This window comes from Rhinatrema bivittatum, chromosome 3 (assembly GCF_901001135.1).
Source record: "Rhinatrema bivittatum chromosome 3, aRhiBiv1.1, whole genome shotgun sequence".
Lineage (NCBI taxonomy): Eukaryota > Metazoa > Chordata > Amphibia > Gymnophiona > Rhinatrematidae > Rhinatrema > Rhinatrema bivittatum.
In genome coordinates this window covers 453,090,620-453,115,366 of record NC_042617.1, presented here as the reverse complement: position 1 = coordinate 453,115,366, position 24,747 = coordinate 453,090,620, and the positions used below count along the sequence as shown (strand labels likewise).

The 24,747-nt window shown below is 45.4% G+C and overlaps 1 protein-coding gene across 1 annotated transcript in view; it reads right to left on the bottom strand.

The window, feature by feature from the left end:
* Window positions 1–24,747, bottom strand: part of GREB1 (growth regulating estrogen receptor binding 1) — a 607,716-nt gene that overhangs the window by 255,744 nt on the left and 327,225 nt on the right. Inside the window, 1 exon segment of the mRNA XM_029595920.1 lies at window positions 20,511–20,648. Coding sequence (XP_029451780.1) covers window positions 20,511–20,648 — 138 coding nt within the window.

Genomic DNA, 24,747 nt, shown 5'->3' with positions numbered 1-24,747 from the left:
TCTCTCTGAGACAGGCTGATGAAAAGGGTGGTGTGAGTATTGGCCGAAATATTGTGCACGGATACAGATGAATATGCTTAACAATAATGCTTAAGAACTGTACATGCTTAGAACTGTATACTTTAGTATTTAGAACTGTATATGCTTAGAATTGTATATTTTAGAACTGTATATGCTTAGAATTGTATACCTTTAATACTTAGAATTATTAAGATTGTATATCAATAAACATATTATTTTACTTTTACCTTATTCTCGCCTACCTGATTCCTTACACCTCTCATGAGGGACTTTGTCAAATGCCTTCTGAAAATCCAAATACACTACATCTACTGGTTCACCATTATCCACATGTTTATTAACCCCTTCAAAAAAATGAAGCAGATTTCTTAGGCAAGACTTCCCTTGGGTAAATCCATGTTGACTGTGTTAATTAAACCATGTCTTTCTATATGCTCTGTGATTCTGATCTTTAGAATAGTTTCCACTATTTTTCCTGGCACTGAAGTCAGGCTCACTGGTCTATAGTTTCCTGGATCGCCCCTGGAGCCCTTAATAAATATTGGGGTTATATTGGCCACCTTCCAGTCTTCAGGTACAATGATTGATATTAATGATAGGTTACAAATTTTAAGTAATAGATCTGAAATTTCATTTTTTATTTCCTTCAGAACCCTAGAATGCATACCATCTGGTCCTGGTGATTTGCTACTCTTTAGTTTGACAATCTGGCCTACTACATCTTTCAGGTTCACAGTGATTTGGTTCAGTTCATCTGGTTCATCACTCTTGAAAACAATCTCTGAAACTGGTATCTCCCCAACATCCTCATTAGTAAGCACAGAAGCAAAGAATTCATTTAGTCTTTCTGCAATGGCCTTATGTTACCTAAGAGCCCCTTTAACACCTCGGTCATCTAACAGTCCAACCGACTCCCTCACAGGTTTTTTGCTTCAAATATATTTTAAAACGTTTTTATTATGAGTTTTTGCCTCTACGGCCAACTTCATTTAAAATTCTCTCTTTGCCTGTCTTGTCAATGTTTTACACTTAGCTTGACAATGCTTATGCACTTTCATATTTTCTTCAGATGGATCCTTCTTCCAATTTTTGAAGGATTTGTTTTGGATAAAATAGCCTCTTTCACCTCACCTTTTAACCATGCAAGTAATCGTTTTGCCTTCCTTCCACCTTTCCTAATGCGAGGAATACATCTGGACTGCACGTCTAGGATTGTATTATTAAACAATATCCATGCCTGTTGACCACTTAACCTTTGCAGCTGCACCTTTCAGTTTTGTTGTTTTTAACTATTTTCCTCATTTTATCAAAGTTTCCCTTTTGAAAATTTAGTGTTAGGGCTGTAGATTTATTTATTGTCCCCCTTCCAGTTATTAGTTTAAATTTGATCGTGTTATGATCACTATTCCCAAGTGGCCCCACCACCGTTACCTCTACCAAATCCTGCATTCCACTAAGAATTAAACCTAAAATAACTCCTTCTCTCGTTGGTTCCTGAACCAATTGCTCCATGAAGCAGTCATTTATTACATCCAGGAACTTTATGTCTCTAGCAAGTCCTGACGTTACATTTATCCAGTCAATATTGGGGTAATTGAAATCTCCCATTATTACTGCACTGCCAAATTGGTTAGTTTCCCTGATTTCTCTTAGCATTTCATCATCTGTCTGACCATTTTGTCCAGGTGGACAGTTGTATACTCCTATCACTATACTCTTACCCAACACACATGGGATTTCTACCCATATAGATTCTACTGAGCATTTAGTCTCTTGTATGATCTTTATCCTGTTGGACTCTATAACCTCCCGGGCATAAAGTGCCACACCCCTACCAAGTTGATCCTCCCTATCATTGCGATATAATTTGTACTCTGATATAGCACTGTCCCATTGGTTATCCTCCGCTTCCACAAGGTCTCTGTGATGCCAATTATGTCAATCTCATCATTTATTGATATAGACTCTAACTCTCCCATCTTACTTCTTAGACTTCTGACATTGACATAAAGACATTTCAAAGCATGTTTTTTGATTGTATTAACAACCTGCTTTTCAGTTGATAGAGGTAACTTGGAAATCTTTAGCTTAGGTGATTTTTTACATATAGGCACATGGACTACGTTTGCTTTTATTGGAACCTCTCTGTTGAGATGCCCTAACTCTCCTGTTTCATTAGTATCCTTCAAGGATACATTCTCCCGAAACATGCACTGCTGACTGACTGTCAGCTTTCCCCCTTGTTCTAGTTTAAAAGCTGCTCTATCTCCTTTTTAAAAGTTAGCACCAGCAGCTTGGTTCCACTCTGGTTAAGGTGGAAACTATCCTTTTGGAAAAGTCTCCCCCCTCCCCAAAACTTTCAACAGTTCCTTACAAAACTGAATCCCTCATCCCTGCACCATCGTCTCATCCATGCATTGAAACTCCAGAGCTCTACCTGCCTCTGGGGACCTGCTTCCTGAACAGGAAGCATTTCAGAGAATGCCACCCTGGAGGTTCTGGAATTCAGCTTTTTACCTAAAATCCTAAATTTGGCTTCCAGAACCTCTCTCCCACATTTTCCTATGTTGTTGGTGCCCACATACACCACAACAGCTGCCCCCCCCCCCCCCCCCCCCCCCCAGCACTGTCTATAATCCTATTTAGGTGACGCGTGAGGTCTGCCACCTTCGCATCAGGCAGGCAAGTTACCAGACAGTCCTCATGTCCACCAGCCATCCTGCTATCTATATTTCTAATAATTGAATCACCAGCTATGATGGCCAGCCTAACCTTTCCCTCCTGGGCAGTAGCCCTGGAGACTTGTCCTCAGTGCGAGAGGACAATACATCACCTGGAGAGCAGGTCCTTGCTACAGGATCACTACCTGCTACACCAGGGTGATGTTCTCCAACTGGCAGACCTTTTTGATCCAAGGCAGCACTGGGGCTGCCAGACTAGATTTGGGACTTGGCTACTATGTCCCTGAAGGTCCCATCAATGTACCTCTATGTCTGCCTCAGCTCCTCCAAGTCTGCCACTCTAGCCTCCAGCGATCAGACTCGTTCCTGAGAGCCAGGAGTTCTTTGCACCAAGTGCACACATACAATCTCTCGCTGGCGAGTAAAAAATCATAAATTAGACACTCAATGCAAAAGACTGGAAAGCCCCACTCTTGCTGCTGGACTGCTGCCTTCATCTTAATTTTGTTGAGTTCCTAGTTAGTTTAGGATACTAAGGGAGTTGGAATTAGAGTACTTTAAATTTACAGGTGAATTTACAAATTAATCAGCTAGTGTCCTACAAGGGGATGATTAAACTTTCAATAAGGGCTTGTCGAATAGTGTGATTTAGATAACAGCCTGATTGATTTTTAATGAGAAAGGGTCTCTTGCCTAAAAATCAAGGGTTGAGTAGGAGAAAGACAGACACTAGAATTAACTACCTCTGGTTTGCTTATTATCTCAGACACACACAAACTCTAAAGAATATATCCCACTATTTCACCTTTCTCCAAACTTTTTTAAGTCCAATGATTTCCCAAAGCTATACTTACCAACCCTCTTTAACCACCATTAAATTGATCTTCACTCAAAGAATTTAAGGGTTTGAGATTTGCGCGCTGTTAGGTGCACGCTTCCGGTCCTCTTCTACTGCAAAGGGTGTGGGGCCTCTGGAAGCTGGGGCTATGGAATTCAATCCCTGGATCATTTGCTGTGACCTCTGGAGTCCTCTCCCAAGGGATGCTGGGAGCAGTATGCAGTTGAGCCTTCCGATCCTCTTTCATAGCCTTATCAATAATCATAGGTCAGATCTTTGTATTTTTTTTAGAATTTTTTCACTTTTTGCACATAAAACTTATACCACATGCAAGTGTGAGCACAGTCTATGAAGTGAATCAGGGTGCTGCCCCAAGGAGCGGGGAGCACGGCGCAGTCACTGAAGTACACCATGTGCTGCCCTGAGGAGAGGGGGAGCGTGGCACAGTCACTGAAGTAGGAAGGCAATGGCCCGCAGAGCAGGATATACCAACGCTGAGTCTCTAAAGAAGCAGTGTAGTTCCAGAAGCGACCCCGAGAAGCAGGAGAGCTGGCAGGCAGGGCTTCCGAGGTGCAGGGCCTTCCCAAGGAGCGGGATAGCCAGAGACAGGAGCGAGCTCCCGAGGAGAGAGTACCCAGGAGTGTCTCACTCCAGGAAGTGCAAGATACAGGAACCACAGGTCCGAGGAGATAGCAGCAGGAATCAGCAATGAGGAAACTCATTGCCAAGTCGATTACAGCCAGGCCCCGGTAGTGCTTAAGAGTCCAGGGCTGGTGATGTCATCAGGAGGAGATGCCCCTGAGGTTCCCCCCCTAGCGTCCTTAAAGGTGGGCCAAGTAGCGCGCATGCGCAACTAGGAAAGCCCAGCGAAGAGATGGAGGTTGGTGGCATCCCTGCCGCCATGAGGAGTCCCAGGACAGGGCAACATGCGTCAGAAGCGGCTAGCCACAGCCGCGAGTTCACCCAAAGAAGAGAGGGCGACAGCACATGATGTGAGTAAAAGCAGTCACAGCAGTCTGCGACCGATGGTCATAACAGTACCCCCTCTCTTAAGGCCCGCCCCCCTGGGGTTTGGGTTTTCTAGGATGTGTGGCATGAAATTGCCTGATTAGATCCTTGTCAAGGATGTTGGCCGCATGCTCCCAACTGTTCTCTTCAGGCCCAAAGCCCTGCCATGAGAGGAGATACTCCCACCTCTTTCCACAGTTCCTGACGTCCAAGACATCTTGGACTTGAAAAGTGAAGTCTGCTTCCAATTGTTGCAGTCGGATACTGCAGGCGAGGTAGTGGACCCTTGGGCCGGCCCACCTAGGATGACAGGGTAGGCCGGGAGGCGGAACCACAGGCTAGCGGTGTTCACCCGGGAACCAGGAACCCCCCAGGAGGAGCCCGTAGGGTCCTGGAACCTTGGGACTTGGGGAATAGACTGAATGTCCAGTGGCAGGGAAGGCCTTAGGCCGGGACTGTAGCGAAAGGAAGTCCAAAAGTACTTGGTAAACAGGGAACCGGCTGTACAGGCCGAGGGCCAGATGATGACAGGGCAGCGGGCGACAGCGGAGACTGTAGCTAACCGGAGGCTGAAGCAAGCTGTGGACTGAAGCAGAGTTTGTAGTAAACAGGCAGAGAGTCCGGAGGCAGGGATGGCCTTAGGCTGGGACTGTAGCGTAAGGAAGTCCAAGGGTTGTTGCGGTCCCGGGCCGTGCCCCGGTCCCTTCACCTACCTCGGGGGTAGCCCGGGCCGTTTCGCAAAGATTTCAGGCCTCCAGGCCCTCCAGCGCGTCTCTCCCTCCTCGGGAGAGACGCCGATGGCTCGATGCAGCTGGCCCCGCCCCCTGACGCGCGCGCGCGGGGAGGAGCTCCCCTTAAAGGGGCCAGCGCAGGAAAATCCATACTGCACCTGTGGATGACGTCAGGCGCCCTCAGGGTATATGTACCCTGCATCTACTACAACCCAGTGCCTTGCAACAAGGTTCCCGAGGTTGGTTTGTGCTGCTGTGGTATTTGGTTGTCTTCGTCCTGCTTCTGCCTTCCCTTCGCTGTTGATTCTTCTGGCTTGACTCCTGGATTGGCTTCGGATCGCTCTCTGGCTCTGACCTTGGACTGGCTGCGGACTACTCTCTGGATACCGACCCCTGGACTGGCTACGGACCACCCTTGGACTCCAACTCCTGGACTGACTTCTGGATTTCCTACGACCTGCTGGAGGCGCCAGCCGTCCGGACCCACGACCTGCAGGAGGCGCCTGCATCCGGATTATCCACATCCTCTGGAAATCGCCTAAGTCCCAGCGGCTGTGTCCCTACAGGCTCCTCCTGGGGGGACTTCGGCTTCCAGGGTGAATCTCCTAAGTCCCAGCGGCTGGGCTCCTAAGGGCTCCTCCCGGAGGAGTACCGGTCTCCAGGGCGAAGAGTCTTCTTCTTCTTCGGTCCAACAGTGTCCTTCCGTCCAGTAGGGTTTTGTCCTTGGTCGCAAGGACTTCATCTTGACCAGAGCGTCAGCCAGCTTCGAGCTTCCAAACCGCCTCCTGGTTGGGACTTCGCTGTGTATTGCCACAGCACTCCATCTTCTGTTCCAACCAGCCCAAGGGTCCACGAACGTAACAAGAGTACTCGGTAGGCAAGGAACCGGCTGTACAGGCCGAGGGCCAGCTGATGACAGGACAGCAGGCGGCAGCAGGAACTGTAGCTAACCGGATACTGAAGCAGAATCTGTAGAAAGCTGGAACTGAAGCAGGCTGAAGACTGGAATGGAGTCTGTAGCAGGCTGTGGACTGAAGCAGGCTGTAGACTGGAATGGAGTCTGTAGCAGGGTGTGGACTGAAGCAGGCTGTAGACTGAAATGGAGTCTGTAGCAGGCTGTGGACTGAAGCAGGCTGTAGACTGGAATGGAGTCTGTAGCAGGGTGTGGACTGAAGCAGGCTGTAGACTGGAATGGAGTCTGTAGCAGGGTGTGGACTGAAGCAGGCTGTAGACTGAAATGGAGTCTGTAGCAGGCTGTGGACTGAAGCAGGCTGTAGACTGGAATGAAGTCTGTAGCAGGCTGTGGACTGAAGCAGGCTGTAGACTGGAATGGAGTCTGTAGCAGGCTGTGGACTGAAGCAGGCTATAGACTGGAATGGAGTCTGTAGCAGGCTGTGGACTGAAGCAGGCTGTAGACTGGAATGGAGTCTGTAGCAGGCTGAGGACTGAAGCAGGCTGAAGCGAATTCGGGAACGAACCAAGGTCAGAGGCAGGCGGCAGGCTGAAGCGAAGTCAAAGACAGTCCAAAGGTCAAGTCAGGAACGAGGAACAGACGAAGCGCAACTCAGAACTAATAGGCAGTAGTGAACCTCGTTGCAAAGCAAGGAGAAGGAGTCCGGACGCCAGTTATATCGGGCTTAGGGCGTGACGTCATCAGCACAGGCGGGGCCAGACTTCCGGGAGCTGTGCGCACAAAATGGGCGTCCTCGCGCGTGCGCGAGGCAGCGGGTAGACGGGCAAGCAATGGCGGCCGCCACGTGGAGCAGGCAGCGCTGCCGGGGTCCCAGCCACGCGGAACACGGCGTTTCCAGCAGCGGAGGTAGGCACTGTTCAGACCTAGCGAAGGGGAAGCGGCAGAGACCGCAACACCAATGACAGAGGTTGGGGCTCTGGTGATTTCCTAGAGAAGTCGGACAGTACCAGAGGTTTTAGTAGTGATATATGGAAGGCATTGTGGATTTTAAGAGGTGAGGGCAGTCGAAGGCTGTAGGTAACTGGGCTGAGCTGGCGGAGCACGGGAAAAGGCCCAATGAATTTGGGAGCAAAGCAGGCCAAAGGCAGTTTAAGTCGGAAAAAGCAGGTGCTGAGCCACACCTTGTCTCCCAGTTTACATTGAGGAGCTTCTCGATGATAAGCATCGTAGAATTTCATAGATCTTTGAGCGGCTTGCTGAAGAAGTTGTTTAGTGTTGTCCCAAAGTCGATGCAACTCCTGCACGGTAGCCTGCACCGCTGGGGACGGCACTGATAGCGAGAGCAGGAGAGGAGGCAGCGGTTGGCGTCCGTAAACCACCTGGAAGAGTGATGACCCGGTGGATACGCACTGGTGGGAATTTAAGGTCGGACCAATCGTTCTGCCATGAATTTACATAGGCTCGGAGAAACTTTTTTAAAGTCCTGTTTGTTCTTTCCATATGACCATTGGCTTGGGGATGGTAAGCCGAAGTGAGATCCAATGAAATGTCAAACTTTTTGCAGAGGGATTTCCAAAATCGGGCGGTGAATTGTACTCCCCAATCTGAGAGGATATGTTTAGGAAGGCCGTGGAGACGGAACACTTGATGGATAAACAGGTTAGCTAGCTCTGGTGCCGAAGGAAGACAGGTAGCGCCACGAAGTGAGCCATTTTCGAAAATCGATCCATGGTAACTCAAATTGTATTGTTGCCACCCGATGGAGGAAGATCCACAATAAAATCTGTGGCTATATGCATCCACGGTTCACTTGGCATGGGAAGTGGTTGCAGGAGACCCCAAGGGCAACCCACCAGGGGCTTATGACGAACGTATGTGGGGCAGGACTCAACATAGGCCTGCGTGTCCTTCTTCAGGGTGGGTCACTAGTAGAAATGCTGGAGAGTGGAAAGAGTTCTAGACTGTCCTGAGTGACCAGCAGTCAAGGAGTCATGAGCCCACCGAAGTATCTTCCGTCGTAGTTGTCGTGGAACCACTGTGTTCCCAGGTGGTACAGTGAACGTAGCTGAAAGGATGACCTTGGCAGGATCAATAATGTGCCGTGGAACATCGGGAACATCCTCTGTGACAAAGGACATGGAGAGGGCATTGGCCGGCAATTTTTATTGGCTGGATGGTAGCACAGCAGGAAATTAAATCGAGTAAAAAAAAGAGGCCAACGGGCTTGTCGATGGTTTAGCCGTTGAGCGCGGTGTAAATACTCAAGGTTTTTGTGGTCGGTATATACTGTAATCTGAGGTTGAGCTCCCTCGAGCCAGGGATGCCATTCCTCAAAAGCCAATTTAATCTTCAACAACTCCTTATCCCCGATTGTGTAATTACGCTCCACTGGAGAAAATCATTTGGAGAAGAATGAGCATGTATTAAAGATATGGGTGGTTGAATACTGGCTGAGTACTGCTCCCACGCCAACATCAGAGGCGTCGACTTTGATGATGAAGGGACATTGGGGGTCCGGGTGGCGAAGACATGGTTCCTGGAGGAAAGCAGTCTTGAGATCCTGGAAGGCGGTCATGGCTTTGAGTGACCATTGAGAAGGATTGGCCTTTTTGCAAGTCATGGCCGTGAGTGGAGCAGTCAGAGTAGAATAATGGTGAATAAATGACTTGTAATAATTGGTGAAACAAAGAAATCTACGCAGGGTTTTGAGGCCTGTGGGTTAAGGCCAGTCGCAGATACTGTTTGATTTTTGGGGATCCATCCGAAACCCTAGGCTTGAAACCACGTAACCAAGGAAAGGAACAGACTCTTGCTCGAAAAAACACTTTTCAAGTTTGGCATACAACTGGTTGTCCCGCAAACACTGAAGAACATGGCAAACATCCTGGCGGTGGCTCTGAAGGTCTTGAGAGAAAACTAAGATGTCGTCCAGGTACACCTCGACACATTGATAGAGCATGTCTCTGAAGACCTCGTTCATCATATTCTGAAAAACTGCTGAAGTGTTACAAAGGCCAAACAGCATAACAAGATATTCAAAGTGGCCATCACACATGTTAAACACGGTTTTCCATTTGTCTCCCTGGCAGATCCGGACCAAATTGTAAGCTCCTTTGAGGTCCAATTTGGTGAAGATTTTAGCCCTCTGAAACCTGTCGAAAAGCTCTGAAATCAAGGGCAAAGGATAGCGGTCCTTCAAGGTAATTGATGCAGGGCCGGGCTGAACCGTCTTTTTTCCCCACGAAGAAAAAGCCCGTTCCAGCGGGAGATTTGGAGGGCTGAATGAAGCCCTTAGCCAAGTTCTCATGAATATATTCTGACATGGCTTGCGTTTCGGTCAAGGACAATTGATAGATCCTACCCCAAGAAGGTTCCGTGTTAGGAAGCAAATTTATTGCACAGTCAAAGGAGCAATGTGGGGGTAGAGTGTCCACAGCCTTTTTGGAGAATATGTCCTCATATGAGGAATACTGCGGAGGAAGGCCCAGAAGAGAGGCTGAATTGGTCAGGCAAGGCACGGGTGAGACGGGTTCCAAACATTTGTCATGGCAGGAGGGGCCCCAGCGAGAGAGTTGTAATGTGGCCCAGTCAAACTACGGGGTGTGTTGCTGTAGCCACTATAGTCCCAGGACTACTGGATGTATTGCTTTATCCAAAATGAGGAATGAAATTGTCTCTACATGTAGGGACCCAGTACGGAGCTGGATAGGAGCCGTGATGTGAGTAACTTCGCCTGGTAGAGGTTCTCCATGAATGGAGGAGAGAAGTAAGGGCACTGGGGAGTGGATGGTAGGAATTCAGAGATGTTCAGCAAGTTTTTTCAAAATAAAATTCCCGCCAGTCCCAGAGGCTGGCGGGAAGCCAGTGACCCACCATGAAGAAGTCCACCACAAACTCCTGATTGTCCAGCTTAATGGACAATCAAGAGGCTTCCCACCAGAGGCTGGCGGGAAACCAGTGACCCACCATGAAGAAGTCCACCACAAACTCCTGATTGTCCAGCTTAATGGAGACGAGCACGGTTAATGGAGGAAAGGGCAAAATCAGGCCTAGGTGTAGTCCTCCAGCAGAACCTAGGCCTGGGAGTTTCCCAAACAGACTGGGCATGAAGCTATGGCGTGTCCAGATTTGCCACAATATAAGCAGAGGCCTGATTGCTGGCGATGGCGTTTTTCCTTCTGGGAAAGCCTACTTCGACCCATCTTCATAGGCTCTTCCACTTCTTTGCTCTGAGCAGTATTGGGCTTGGGAGAGGACGTACGTCGAATTCAGGATGAGCTCGGTGCAAGCTTCCTGGATGCTCTAGTCTCCTGTGAACATTCTCGAAGGCGGCAGTCAATGCGACCAGCAAGGTCTATCAAGGGATCCAGGGATTCCGGCAGTTCTCGAGCCGCCAGCTCATTTTTGATCCGGGGGCTCAGACCCTCGAGGAAGATAGGACGTAGGCAATCCGAATTCCAGCGAATTTCAGATGAGCGGGTCCTGAACTCAATGATGTAGTCAGTCAGAGACCTGAACCCTTGTTGTAGATGTAGGAGGGAAGACCCAGATATGGTTCTTCAACCTGGGTCGTCGAAGACAGTGCAGAATAAAGCAATGAAGTCCGGCAAGTCTCGAAGAACCGGGTCAGCATGCTCCCAGAGGGGTGACGCCCAGGCCAAGGGCTTACCATACAGAAGGGACAGGATGTAAATCATCATGGTGATTACATCTGGGAAGTAAGCTGGTTGTAGGCAAAAGTGCATATTACACTGATTCAGGAAACCCCTGCACATAAGAGAGTCTCCCGAGAAATGTGGGGGTGCCGGCAAGGGCACGGTAGGCCAATGGACCAGCATAGAGGTAGCAGAATTAGATTTGGTAGACGTCGAGGCGGCGTCCAAACGAGTACTCAGATTATCTATGGCTGCTGCCAGAGTTTCTAAGAATTTTTTTTGTTCAGAAATTCATTGTGCCAGGCCTGGGATGGCCTGGAGAGCCGAGACTTCTGCCGGGTCCATGGACTTGGCAATCTGTTAGGATCCAAGAGTTAGTGGGCCCTTGGCCCGAAGTGAGAGTTGGTACCGCCCACGGGGAGGAGCCCCACTGGGCCTCACCGTCGGAAGGCAAGGTTTGTAGCAGCAGATGACACAGCCCAGAGAATACGGAGAGAGAGAGGCAGGGATGTGGGTGCAACTGTCAGAGCAGGAACTCACAGTGGTCGAGTGCAGAGCAGACCCCGAGGAGCAGGGAATGCGAGGCATAGTATGGAGGAATGCTGAGGGAACTACCCCAAGGGGTGGATCCACGTGGTGAGTCAGCACAGGAGAATGACGTAGGCTTTCCCGAGGAGCAGGGAAGCCCAATGGAGTCTCTGGCAATGCACGTAGACACCACCCCGAGGAGCAGGGAAGTGTGAGCACAGTCTCTGAAGTGAATCAGGGTGCTGCCCCAAGGAGCATGGCGCAGTCACTGAAGTACACAAGGTGCTGCCTCGGGGAGTGGGGAAGCATGGTACAGTCACTGAAGAACACAAGGCGCTGCCCCGAGGAGTGGGAAGCACAGCACAGTCACTGAAGTACACAAGGCGCTGCCCCTAGGAGCAGGGGAGCATGGAACAGTCACTGAAGTAGAAAGGCAATGGCCCGCAGTGCGGGGTACACCAACGCTGAGTCTCCAAAGAAGCAGTGTAGTTCCAGAAGCGACCCTGAGGAGCGGGGGAGCCGGCAGGCAAGGCTTCTGAGGCGCAGGGCCTTTCCGAGGTGCGGGATAGCCAGAGACAGGAGCGAGCCCCTGAGGAGCTGGTACCCGGGAGTGTCTCACGCCAGGAAGTGCAGGATACAGGAGCCACAAGTCCGAGGAGACAGTAGCAGGAATCAGCAATGAGGAAACTCGTTACCAAATCGATTAGAGCCAGGCCCTGGTGGTGCTTAAGAGACCAGGGCTAGTGATGTCATCAGGAGGAGATGCCCCTGAGGTTCCCGCCCTTGCATCCTTAAAGGTGGGCCGAGTAGCACATGCACGTTCCTAGGAAGGCCCGGAGGAGACATGGAGGTCGACAGCGTCTCTGCCGCCATGAGGAGTCCCGGGACAGGGCAACATGCATCAGAAGCGAGTAGCCACAGCTTTGAGTTCACCAAAAGAAGAAAGGGCGGCAGCACATGATGTAAGAGCGGTCGCAGCCGTCTGCAACCAATGGTCATAACACGTATTTTTGGCAAAGTAATGTCCATTATAGGTAGCCATGAACTATGCTACCATTGCCAGATAACTGTTATAATTATGGTTGGATGTCCCCACTCACTCAACATGCCAGAGCATATAAAATGGAAGAACTGATTCTTTTAGAAGTCACAGTTAGTCCTCCTCCTACAGTGCAGCATCATCTGCCTCTCCAGGAAAAGAGTTGAGCAGAAGCTGCTCAAAGATTCCCCCATTGGTAAGGCAAGCTGCAAGCTCAAGGTCAATAAGCATTGACCATCCTGCACTGAAGATGATCACTCTCTGAAGCCTCTGGAGCAGCTAGCATTGAAAAAGCATTGCTCTGCATGCGACACATAATTAATCCATGCAGAATGCATCAGCACTGTTAACACACAGTGCATCACAGCCAATGATACACAGTGCATCGCACAGTGCACAGATGCATCGTGCACTGATGGTCTTTGCCCATACTTCATTAATACATGGAACTCATGTGTCATTGGCACCATCAATGCACACACACTCGATATGGCATGTTGGTGCCATCAAAACATGCAACCACAATGATGCTGAAGCATCCAGCACTATCGAAACAGTTTTCGGCACCACAGAAGCTAAATACCTCGACGTTATTGACAAACTGTAGGATGCCTCAATCCCGTACCATGGATATCTTGTTGAATTACCGACACAGCTTTATGCAAGTCATCAAGAGTAGCAGGAGATGTATGTAATACCTCTATCTCCTCCAATCATTAGAGCCTGTACACCAACAAGATCTATCAGAAATCTTATGTTTTGAGACACCAGGTCCAATATTTCTCTGGTTTTTCTTTCCTCAAACAAGCATCCTATTCAAGGACAAGAGCCTGTCTGAAGAAAATGTTCCATCATCCACACCAGGTCACAAAACACGCCAACCACTCCACCAAGTATTGGAGCTGTTGAAGAATTTCTTTATCTCTTTGGCTAAAGAGCAAGAAAGTGCTCTCTATCCTCTCCTCTCCAATTCTGCTAGTGCTGACCCACAACACAGAGACCCAGTATTCCCAATCAGGTATCTAAACCATCAGAACCCCCACTAAGAGGTTCTTCTTCATCTCATTCACTTGCAGCACAGTCCAACTGCTTAGAGGTTGTCCACAAGGATTATTTCCCTCAGAGGCGACTGAGGGGCTACCCCATTTCACCACCTTCATCTCTGGGGTCCTGGATTACTATTTCCATGCCTTTGGATTTGGAAGAGGGATTGCCCCACTACTGAAGTCTCCAGAGCATTCCTCTCCTCTAGAAGACCTTTCTTATCCAAAATTATTAGATAAACTGGGGAAACCGCTTGGAATGAATGTGTGCAAAAAAAATCCTTGGACAGAGACCTTTGATCTCCTTCAAATTTTGGACACTTCAGCAGAACCAGCAACTAGCCCAGTTCACAATATCCTGCAACAGCTGCAAATGAAAATATGGGGAAACCCCAGCTCTTGTGCCCCTGCAGCAAAAAGATTAGACCTCAATTACAGAGTACATAAATCACCAGGATCTGGACTAGTCCAATTACCTCGCCAATCTGTTGTCATGCAATCCACCCTGAAAACAAAGAAAACAAGAATATATTCCAATACCCCTCCAGTGAAAGATCCCAGATTGCTTGACAATTTTGGGAAGAAAGTTTTTCAGAGCTCCATGCTAAGTGCACAGAGTTCTTCTTACCAATTTTACACAGCGCAGTATCTACATGACTGTATACAGAAGCTAAAACCTTTCCTTCAGTCAACTGAGGCGGAAATTATTATCTGCAATTACTTCTAGACACTGAAGAGTGCATATGTCACCTCTTTGATCTATCTATGAATCGTTTGATACTATATCATGTACCTCAATGGCTTCTATCGGAGCTCAGTGCATGGCCTGGTTGAGAGCCAGCAGCATACACGATGATGTTCAAAACAAGTTGGTGGATGTGACTTGTCTAGGATACCTTTTTTGGAGAGAAGCTCAGAGAAACCGTCTCACAGATAAAAGCAAAATGTAAAAGTCCAATTCCTCTTGACAGGACCTGAAAAATTGTCTTTTTCAAAATGTTCCTTCTGCACTTTCTGGAAGCCATACTTATAGAGATGCCTTTTCTACCCTTCCCAAAGATACTGGCTCCTGCTTCTTCCTGCTCAATAACAGCAGTAACTTCTAGCTCATGCTCATCAGCACAAATGTCATCAACCTAAAGTAATGTAACAAGTCCAGTCCAAACATGAGTCTAATTTTTGATCACTGTAAATGTTCGACACGTGCCCTCTCTAGTAAGGGAGAGGAATCCAGGCCTTGCTGGAAGAGTGGCATAAGATAACCAAGGACTGCTGAGTTGTCAAGATCATGAAATCTGGATACTGATGGCATTTCTTCTGGCTACCATCTATTCTTCATTGTTTGGCCCTCAATCCTGATCCATCTCACTTAATACAACTCTATCTAGAAGAGGAATTGCTTCTTCAGCAGTGAGCAATCCTTGTGCTCCAACATGGGCAGTGATTCCATTCCCTGTACTTGAACATGCATCTGTTGCAAGAGAAATTCATAATAAATTCCCTCAACATGATACTTTCCTACATCCAGAAGAGGGAATGGATCTGCGCCCTCGATCTGAAGGATGAATATGCCTAAATACCCATCCATCCCACCCACTGGCATTATCTTCACTTCAAGGTGGACCCTTCCCATTATCAATATAGAATACTCCCCTTTGAATTATCAATAGCACCAAGAGTCTTCACCTGCTGAAGTAGCAACACATTTACAGTGTCAGGGAATCCAATTTTTCCGATATCTGGATGATTGGCTAGTCAAGACCAACTCCCAAGTGCGTGCATTAGTCTCCATTTAAAATTCAATCTAGCTTCTGCAGAAGTTGGGATTTCTGGTGAATTTCAAGAAGTTGAATCTAGTGCTGACCCAGAAAATAAAATTTATTGGAGCATGAATAAATGTATTGCAGGAGAGAACATTTTTTCCATCAAAATGAGCAAACACTTTGAAATTACTCATTTACAAGCTTTTGCACAAGCAGCATTTGATAGCCAGAGAAATCTTGGTTGGTTTAGGTCATAATATGGTAGCTTCAATTCATGTAATTCCACTTCTATATGGGATGTATGTTGTCAATGGAACCAGCTAACCCAACTTTTGATAATCAAGTACAAATTTCAAAGAACATGAAACGGAAATGACGCTGGTAGCTAAATATTCTTCAGGAAGGAGTTCCACCCTGTGGGCTCCCTCATCAAGTAACCTTAGCAATGGATGCCTCTATAAAAGGTTGGGGTACCCACACTGGACCTTTTCAAACCCAAGGGGCATGGTTTGTCAAAGAAGGATATTTTCAGATCAAACCTTTAGAACTGAGAGCAATCAAATACATTATGCCGAATTTCACACATCTTCTCCATGGGAAGAGCATTCTCATTTAAACCAACAACCAAGTGGCCATGTTTTATGTGAACAAAAAGGGAGACACAGGTTCATGACTTCTCTGCCAAGAAGCCATAAGGAGATGGGAATGGGCATGTAAATATCAGTCACCTCTCTTCTAGGGATTTCCAACATGCTAGCGGATTATCTGAGCAGAGTCATCTGTCCGCATGAGTGGTCTCTGTAACAATCAACAATCTACACACTATTTGACTTATGGGGTCTTCCAACAATAATCCTATTCATGTCAGAACAGAACAGAAAGCTGGAAAAATTTTGCTCAGTTTTACCCAGCAAACACAAGTTAGCTTAAGACACTTTCCTGCTCAATTGGAATGCAGACCTAATACACGCTTTTCTACCGATTTTCTACCGATACTGATAGCTAGAACAGCACAAAAAATGCTAAAGTATTGGGCTCGACTAATCATCATAGCTCCAGCATGGTCCAAGCAGATTTGGTATGCATATCTCATTCAGCTTTCCAGCAGTCCTCTCATTCATCTGGGGACAGATCCATCTTGTTAACTCAAGAAAAAGGAAGTTTATTCCATCCAAATCTCCCATCTGTCAATGGCTTGGATGCTGAATGCTTCTCTGTACCTTCTCAATCGCAACTATATCTTTTTTGAGTTGCGGCAACCAGAACTGTACACAGTATTCAAGGTGCAGTCTCACCATGGAGCGATACAGAGGCATTATGACATTTTATGTTTTATTATCCATTCCCTTCCTAATAATTCCTAACATTCTGTTTGCTTTTTTGACTGCTGCAGCACACTGAGCTGACGATTTTAAAGTATTATCCACTATGATGCCTACATCTTTTTCCTGGGTGGTAGCTCTTAATATGGAGCCTAACATCGTGTAACTACAGCAAGGATTATTTTTCCCTATATGCAACACTATGCACTTGTCCACATTCAATTTCATCTGCCATTTGGATGCCCAATCTTCCAGTCTTGCAAGGTCCTCCTGTAATGTATCACAATCCGCTTGTGATTTAACTACTCTGAATAATTTTGTATCATCCGCAAATTTGATAACCTCACTCGTCGTATTCCTTTCCAGATCATTTATATATATATATTACAAAGCACCGGTCCAAATACAGATCCCTGAGGCAGTCCACTGAGAAAACTGACCATTTAATCCTACTCTCTGTTTCCTGTCTTTTAACCAGTTTGAAATCCACAAAAGGACATTGCCTCTATCCTATGATTTTTTAGTTTTCTTAGAAGCCTCTCATGAAGGACTTTGTCAAACGTCTTCTGAAAATCCAAATATACTACATCTTCTGGTTCACCTTTATCCACATGTTTATTAACCACTTCAAAAAAATGAAGCAGATTTCGTAGGCAATTCCCTTGGGTAAATCCATGTTGACTGTGTTCCATTAAACCATGTCTTTCTATATGCTTTATGATTTTGATCTTGAAAATAGTTTCCACCATTTTTCCTGGCACTGAAGTCAGGCTCACTGGTCTATAGTTACCCGGATCGCCCCTGGAGCCCTTTTTAAATATTGGTGTTACATTAGCCACCCTCCAGTCTTCAGGTACAATGGATAATTTTAATGATAGGTTACAAACTTTAACTAATAGATCAGAAATTTCATTTTTTAGTTCCTTCAGTACCCGAGGATGCATACCATCTGGTCCAGGTGATTTGCTACTCTTCAGTTTGTCAGTCTGGCCTTCTACATCTTCCAGGTTCACAGTGATTTGGTTCAGTTCATCTGACGCATCACCCTTCAAAACCATCTCCAGAATTGGTATCTCCCCAACATCCTCATTAGTAAACATGGAAGCAAAGAATTCATTTAGTCTTTCTGCAATGGCCTTATCTTCCCTAAGAGCCCCTTTAACCCCTTGGTCATCTAATGGTCCAACCGACTCCCTCACAGGTTCTTCCTTCGGATATATTTTAAAAAGTTTTTATTATGAGTTTTTGCCTCTATGGCCTACTTCACTTCAAATTCTCTCTTCGCCTGTCTTATCAATGTTTTACACAACTTGACAATGCTTATGTATTATCCTGTTTTCTTCAGATGGATCCTTCTTCCAATTTTTGAAGGATGTTTTTTTGGCTAAAATAGCCTCTTTTACCTCACCTTTTAACCATGCCAGTAATCATTTTGCCTTCCTTCCACCTTTCTTAATGGAGGAATACTTCTGGACTGCACATCTAGAATTGTATTTTTAAACAATATCCAAGCCAGTTGAACACTTAATCTTTGCAGCTGCACCTTTCAGGTTTTTTAAACTATTTTCCTCATTTTATCAGTTTTCCTTTCGAAAATTTAGTGTTAGAGATGTAGATTTATTTATTGTCCCCCTTCCAGTTATTAGTTTAAATTTGATTGCGTTATGATCACTATTCCTAAGTGGCCCCACCACCGTTACCTCTCTCACCAAATCCTGCATTCCACTAAGAATTAAATCTAAAATAACTCCTTCTCTCATTGGTTCCTGAACCAATTGCTCCATGAAGCAGTTATTTATTACATCCAGGAACTTTATGTCTCTAGCAAGTCCTGATGTTACGTTTACCCAGTCAATATTGGGGTAATTGAAATCTCTCATTATTACTGCACTGCCAAATTGGTTAGATTCCCTGATTTCTCTTAGCATTTCATCATCTGTCTGACCATTTTGTCCAGGTGTACAGTAATATACTCCTATCACTATACTCTTACCCAACACACATAGGATTTCTACCCATATACATTATACTGAGCATTTAGTCTCTTGTATGATCTTTATTCTGTTGGACTCTATACCCTCCTGGACATAAAGTGCCACACCCCCACCAAGTTGATCCTCCCTATCATTGCGATATAATTTGTACCCTGATATAGCACTGTCCCATTGGTTATCCTCCTTCCATCAAGTCTCTGTGATGCCAATTATGTCAATATCATCATTTTCTGCTATACACTCTAACTCTCTCCATCTTACCTTTTAGACTTCTGGCATTGGCAACAGGCATTTCAAAGGGTGTTTTTTGTTTGTATTAACAACCTGCTTTTCAGTTGTTAAGGTTAATTTGGAAATCATTAGCTTTAGTGATTTTTTACATATAGGCACATGGACTACGTTTGCTTTTATTGGAACCTCTCTGTTGGGATGCCCTAACTCTCCTGTTTCATTAATATCCTTCAAGGATACATTTCTCTGAACCATGCACTGCTGAGTGACTGTTGGCTTTCCCCCTTGTTCTAGTTTAAAAACTGCTCTATCTCCTTTTTGAAAGTTAGTGCCAGCAGCTTAGTTCCCCTCTGGTTAAGGTGGAGCCCATCCTTTCAGAAAAGTATTCCCCTTCCCCAAAAGTTTCCCCAGTTCCTTACAATACTGAATCCCTCTTCCCTGCACCGTCTCATCCACACATTGAAACTCTAGAGCTCTGCCTGCCTCTGGGGATCTGCACGTGGAACAGGAAGCATTTCAGAGAATGCCACCCTGGAGATTTTGGATTTCAGCTTCCTACCTAAAACCCTAAATTTGGCTTCCAGAACCTCCCTCCCACATTTTCCTATGTTGTTGGTGCCCACATGTATCAAGACAGCCGACTCCTCCCCAGCACTGTCTATAATCCTATCTATGCCTATCTATCCTATATAAATGCCGCAGCAAGGATCCTTACAAATTCTCGGCGCAAGGACCACATTACACCAATCCTAAAAAACCTACATTGGCTACCTATCAACCACAGAATAATGTTCAAGACCTTATCCATCATCCACAAAAACATATATCACCGATTTACTCTACAACTCAAAATACCTCTCGAACTTCACGTTTCCACAAGACCGATCAGATCGGTTTACAAAGGATCACTCCAAGCCCCCCCTAACAAATCCACCAGTCACACTTCCATCCAGAAACGAACTTTATCCACGGCCGGCCCGTATCATTGGAATCTTCTGCCCCCGGAACTTCGACAAGAACAATGCCCGTTTTCATTCAGAAAGAAACTAAAAACGTGGCTGTTCACACAAGCCTTCCCTTAAGGAACACCCTACTAACAGCACTGCTATGCACGCTATTTTCACAAATCCGCCCCCCTCCTCCTCACTCATTCGTGCCTGCAGTTTTATAGACCTAAAGATTAAGCTATTGTCTAAGTTCCTATGTTATACTTTGTTACACTACACTTAGTTACGTTATAATCTATTATGTTAATCGTATGCGTTTACTCTCTACTCTCCCACTCTGTAAACCCCTGTTCATTGTAACTTTATCTTCCTAGTTAAATGGTTACCCCTTGTTTCAATGTAAACCGGTACGATAAGACACTAGTCTTGAGTATCGGTATATCAAAATTATTTAATTAAATAAATAAATAAATAAATAAATAAATAAATCTAGGTGACGCATGAGGTCTGCCACCTTCACACAAGGCAGGCAATTTACCAGGCGATCCTCACGTTCACCAGCCACCCTGCTATCTACATTTCTAATAATTGAATCACCAACTATGATGGCCGGCCTAACCCTTCCCTCCTGGGCAGTATTTGCAGTATTCACAGTAGAATATCAAGGGAAAAAACTATTTAAATTTTTAACTTGCAGTGATAGGTGGATAGAGGTCATGTTTTATGCATCAGATTCCCAACAGGACCCAAACAAAAACCACTGGTGACCACTGACATGTAATTTTAGTACACTCACCTTTAAAAATGATGGGCTTGGTCAAACATGTTTTCAACAGGTTGTCAGGAATAGAAACAGGTTCTCCAGAAGCTACCACTGGGGATGAGAGAGATCCTCCCAAAGCAGATGGAGGGAGAGATGTCACACCTAAACATTCTAAGAACATAGTAACATGTCAGTGTTATGTTCTTCAATCTGTGTACCCACATAGTCACCTTTTTTCATCTATTTATTTAGAATGGCAAGTAGTTTAGACCCACTTCACATTTCCCTATAGCATATGCTGGGTTATCACCTCACTTCATGATGCTTATACACAAGTAAAAAAAAAAAAATCAAACAGTTCAACTGGTTCAATAATATTATGGCACCGATAATCAGCCGCAGAGTGGCTAGTTAAGTTAGCTGGATATAGCTATCTGGCTAGCTGAATGGGGATATTCAGCAGCATGGCCGCACTGCTGAATATCCCCAGCTATTTTAAAGTTAGCCGGATAAGTATATCCAGCCAACTTTAGGACAGCCCTAAGGCGTAACCAGAGTTAGCCACATAACTTATGTGGCTAACTCTGCTCTGCACAGAAACACCTCCCACCCACCCTGGCTGTGGCTAAATTATCCATCTAAATAACTTTTGAATATCGACATCTATATTACTGTACACAAGTGCAATCACAATAAGGGATCTGTATTGTCTTGAATGTACTACAATACCTGTTTATGTTGCTCCAACAAAAGCTATCACATCCTGCAAAGCCTCCATTGTCACCATACACTAAGTCAAGAGTATGGCCTATTTAGTGTGTGGAAGAATTGATGGTCTGAACAAATTCCAGAGCCAACATGCAGTTGATACTAGGATGGAGGCGGAGTCGGGGCGGAGTCGGCCCCGGAAGAGGAGGAGTCGGGGCGTCACCGGGGCCGACTCTGCGCCGACGCCGTGAACAGCGAAAAGGTAAGTGCCTTTTCGCGGCAGCTTTCGCTCCCAATAGCTACACCTCCTATGGTGGCGCTATTGGGTGCGAAACCGGCAGCGATCGCACCGCGACGGTGCGATCACTGCCGGCTAGCGCAGGCCCTCCCCCCGTTTTGGCCCCCCGCCCCTCATCTTCTAAAGTATCGCAAGCCTGCGATACTTTAGAAAATGAGGCCCTTAGTGATTAAAAATGGGTTGTTAACAATGAACTTGTCTTAAAGTTAAATAAGATCAATGTCATCTTGTTGGCCTGTTTCCCTATTCCTGACATGCCTGCTGCTCTTATTTTCAATGACCTACAGATTCCTATTATATCTGCCAGGCAAGTAACCTGGATATCCAGATTGACTCTATTCTTGTGCCCGCACATCAAAAAGTAGTCAAAGCTTCCTTCTTCAAGCTTCAGCATCTTTGTAGTGTAAAACCTTTTTTGTGTGACTTCAAAATCATCATCCAAGCATTTGTTATTACTCCTATGGACTATTGAAAGGCATTACATTTGGGCCTTCATCAAACCACCCTAAAGCACTTCAACTGATGAAAAAGCCACCACACACCTTCTTTCAGGAAACCCCTCTTTGCGAATGTATCACTCCCACACTGCAAAGTCTCCACTGGCTCCCAGTATCTTGGAGAATCAAGTTCAAAGTTCTAACTATTATTTTAAAAGCCATCAATGATCTGGCCCTACATTGTTTTAACACAGTTTTGAGACTTTATCGCCCATGTCATCTGCTTCAATATGTCCAAAATCTATTAGATATGTTCAGTGTCATAGGTCCTCTTCTCTGGAATTCTCTTCTGATTAAGCTGAAATCTGAAACCTCACTGGCTAGTTTCAGAAAGCAGTTAAAGGCACATAAGTTCACCAGGCCTTCAGTGATTGAGAATTATCCCTGAATAATGTTTAGTCTACAGCAATGTTTAGCCTTATACCAATTTCTCACTATGTGGTACAAGTCTTATCTGGCCCTAGTTGTTCCTAACAGTGGAACAAGTCGATTAACCTGACCTGTTCCCACTTATTCTTAAACTTGCCGTTCTATTGCTCAGTCATTATAAAATCTGGTTACCTATGTCTATGTAATGTTATGTATCAATTTTACTTTGTATTATTATTTTAATCTGAATGTTCTTTTATTACGTGCCCAGAGCTGAAAATGGAGTGGGATATACATTTTTTTTTTTAAATATTTCATGGGTATTGCAATTTTAGGGTATCCATAAACCAGAATCATAGTAACATAGTAAATGACGACAGATAAAGAGCAAACAGTCTATCCAATATGCTTTCTTTAGAGTAGTAACTGTCACTCCTTGCAGGTTACCCGCATATCTACTGTTAAGGGTAGTAACTGCCACTCTGTGCAAGATACAACATGTAGAAATTTTAAACCTAAAGTTAATAAAAGCTACCCTACATCTTCATTACCATTCTCTAGCCTCTAGGGAGCCTTACAAATACATTTTAAAAGGTGTGCGCATGCGCCCATAAACAAAAATATATTCAATTTTAGATTGTGTGTGTCATTTAAAATATCCCTACTGTGCATATCTGTTGGAGCCTGAGAGAGAGACTCTTTTAAAGAGACAATCTGACACTCTATAGGTATCCCACTGTAAAACAGGCACTTTCAACTCAGGGTGGGTTTTGGAAGGGGCAGTGTTACAAGGATCTACAGACCCTTGTGCCCTAGGTATATCAATGTAACACCACCACCACTCCCAAAACCCATCCAGAGTTGAAAGTGCCCCTTTACAGTGGGATATACAGAGAGCGTCAGATTGTCTCTTTAAAAGAGTCTCTCTCTCTCTGTCTCCCTCTCCCCCCCCCCCCCCAGAATCCCTCTAGCCCAGACTTGCACCTCATCAGGACCAGTAATAAAGTTACACAGGTAATATGGCATGTGTTGTCATGCAAAATTTGGGGTACACATGTACATCTTGGGAATGCCCCTTTTCTGCCTCCTTATTCTTGATGCGTGCACAGGTATTTACTTCCCGGCTTCTTAAAATTTGTGTTGCTCACGTGTGGTCCACATACACATATATGGAGTCATTTCTGCGTGAGCAATGCTTCTAAAATCTACCAAATAGTGTTTATCCCATGCCCTTTTGAATTCCAATACCGTTCCCATCCTTCACCACCTCTTCCAAGAAGGAATTCCAGGCATCCACCACCCTCTCGTTGAAGAAATATTTTCTGATGTTGGTTCTCAGTCTTTCCATCTGGAGTTTAATATCTTGACCCACTAGCTCCTTTCAAATGGAACAAGTTTGATGTTTATGCATCATTAAAAACACTTTGGTTATCTGCTGTACATGTTTGGTTATATATGTATGTATACAGGGTGTTATTCTGGTTTACTTTCATGTACTTGTTATGGGTTCAGGCCCTTTGTTACGTATGTCATATTGTGCCGTTAATAAAAACATTTCAATTAAAAAAACAAAACACTTCGGGTATCTGAAGGTCTGTATCATATCTCCTCTATAGGTCTTCCCATACATACCCTGCATCATTTTGGTTGCCTTTCTTTGGACTGCTTCCATCCTGTCTTTATCCTTTTTGAGAAATGGTCTCCAGAACTAAATACATTACTCTAGGTGAGGCCTCACCAAAGACCTGCTCAAGGATATTACCTCCTTTTTACTGCTGATTATTCCTTTTACTATGGAGCCCAGCAGCATTCCTCTGACTTTAGCCAATGCCCTGCCACATTGCTTTGTTGCCTTCAGATCTCTAGACATTATCATCCCAAGATTCCTTTCACGGTCTATGCACATTAGTATTTCATCCTCCCATCGCATGTGGCTCTTTTGGATTACTGTACCCCAAATGTATGACTCTGAACTTCTTGGCATCAAATCCCAGTTGCCAAACTTTCGACCATACTTCAAACTTTCTTAAATCACTCTTCATTCTCGTCACTGCTTCAGGTGTGTTAACTCCACTGCAAATTTTAGTGTCATCTGAAAAAAGACAATCTTTTCCTTCTAACCTCTCTGCAATGTCACTCATGAAGATACTGAACAGAAATGGTTCCAAAACCAATCTTTAAGGCACTCCACTTAGCACTGTTTTCACCTCCGAGTAAGTTCCATTTACCATTGCATGCTGTCTCCTGTCAGTCAAACAATCTGTAATCCATTCCATCTCCTTGGCACCCACTCCCAGGCTTCTCATTTTATTTAAGACCATATCAAAAGCCTTGCTAAAATTCAAGTAAACCATATCGATTGCTCTTCCTTGATCTAATTCTCTAGTCACCCAATCAA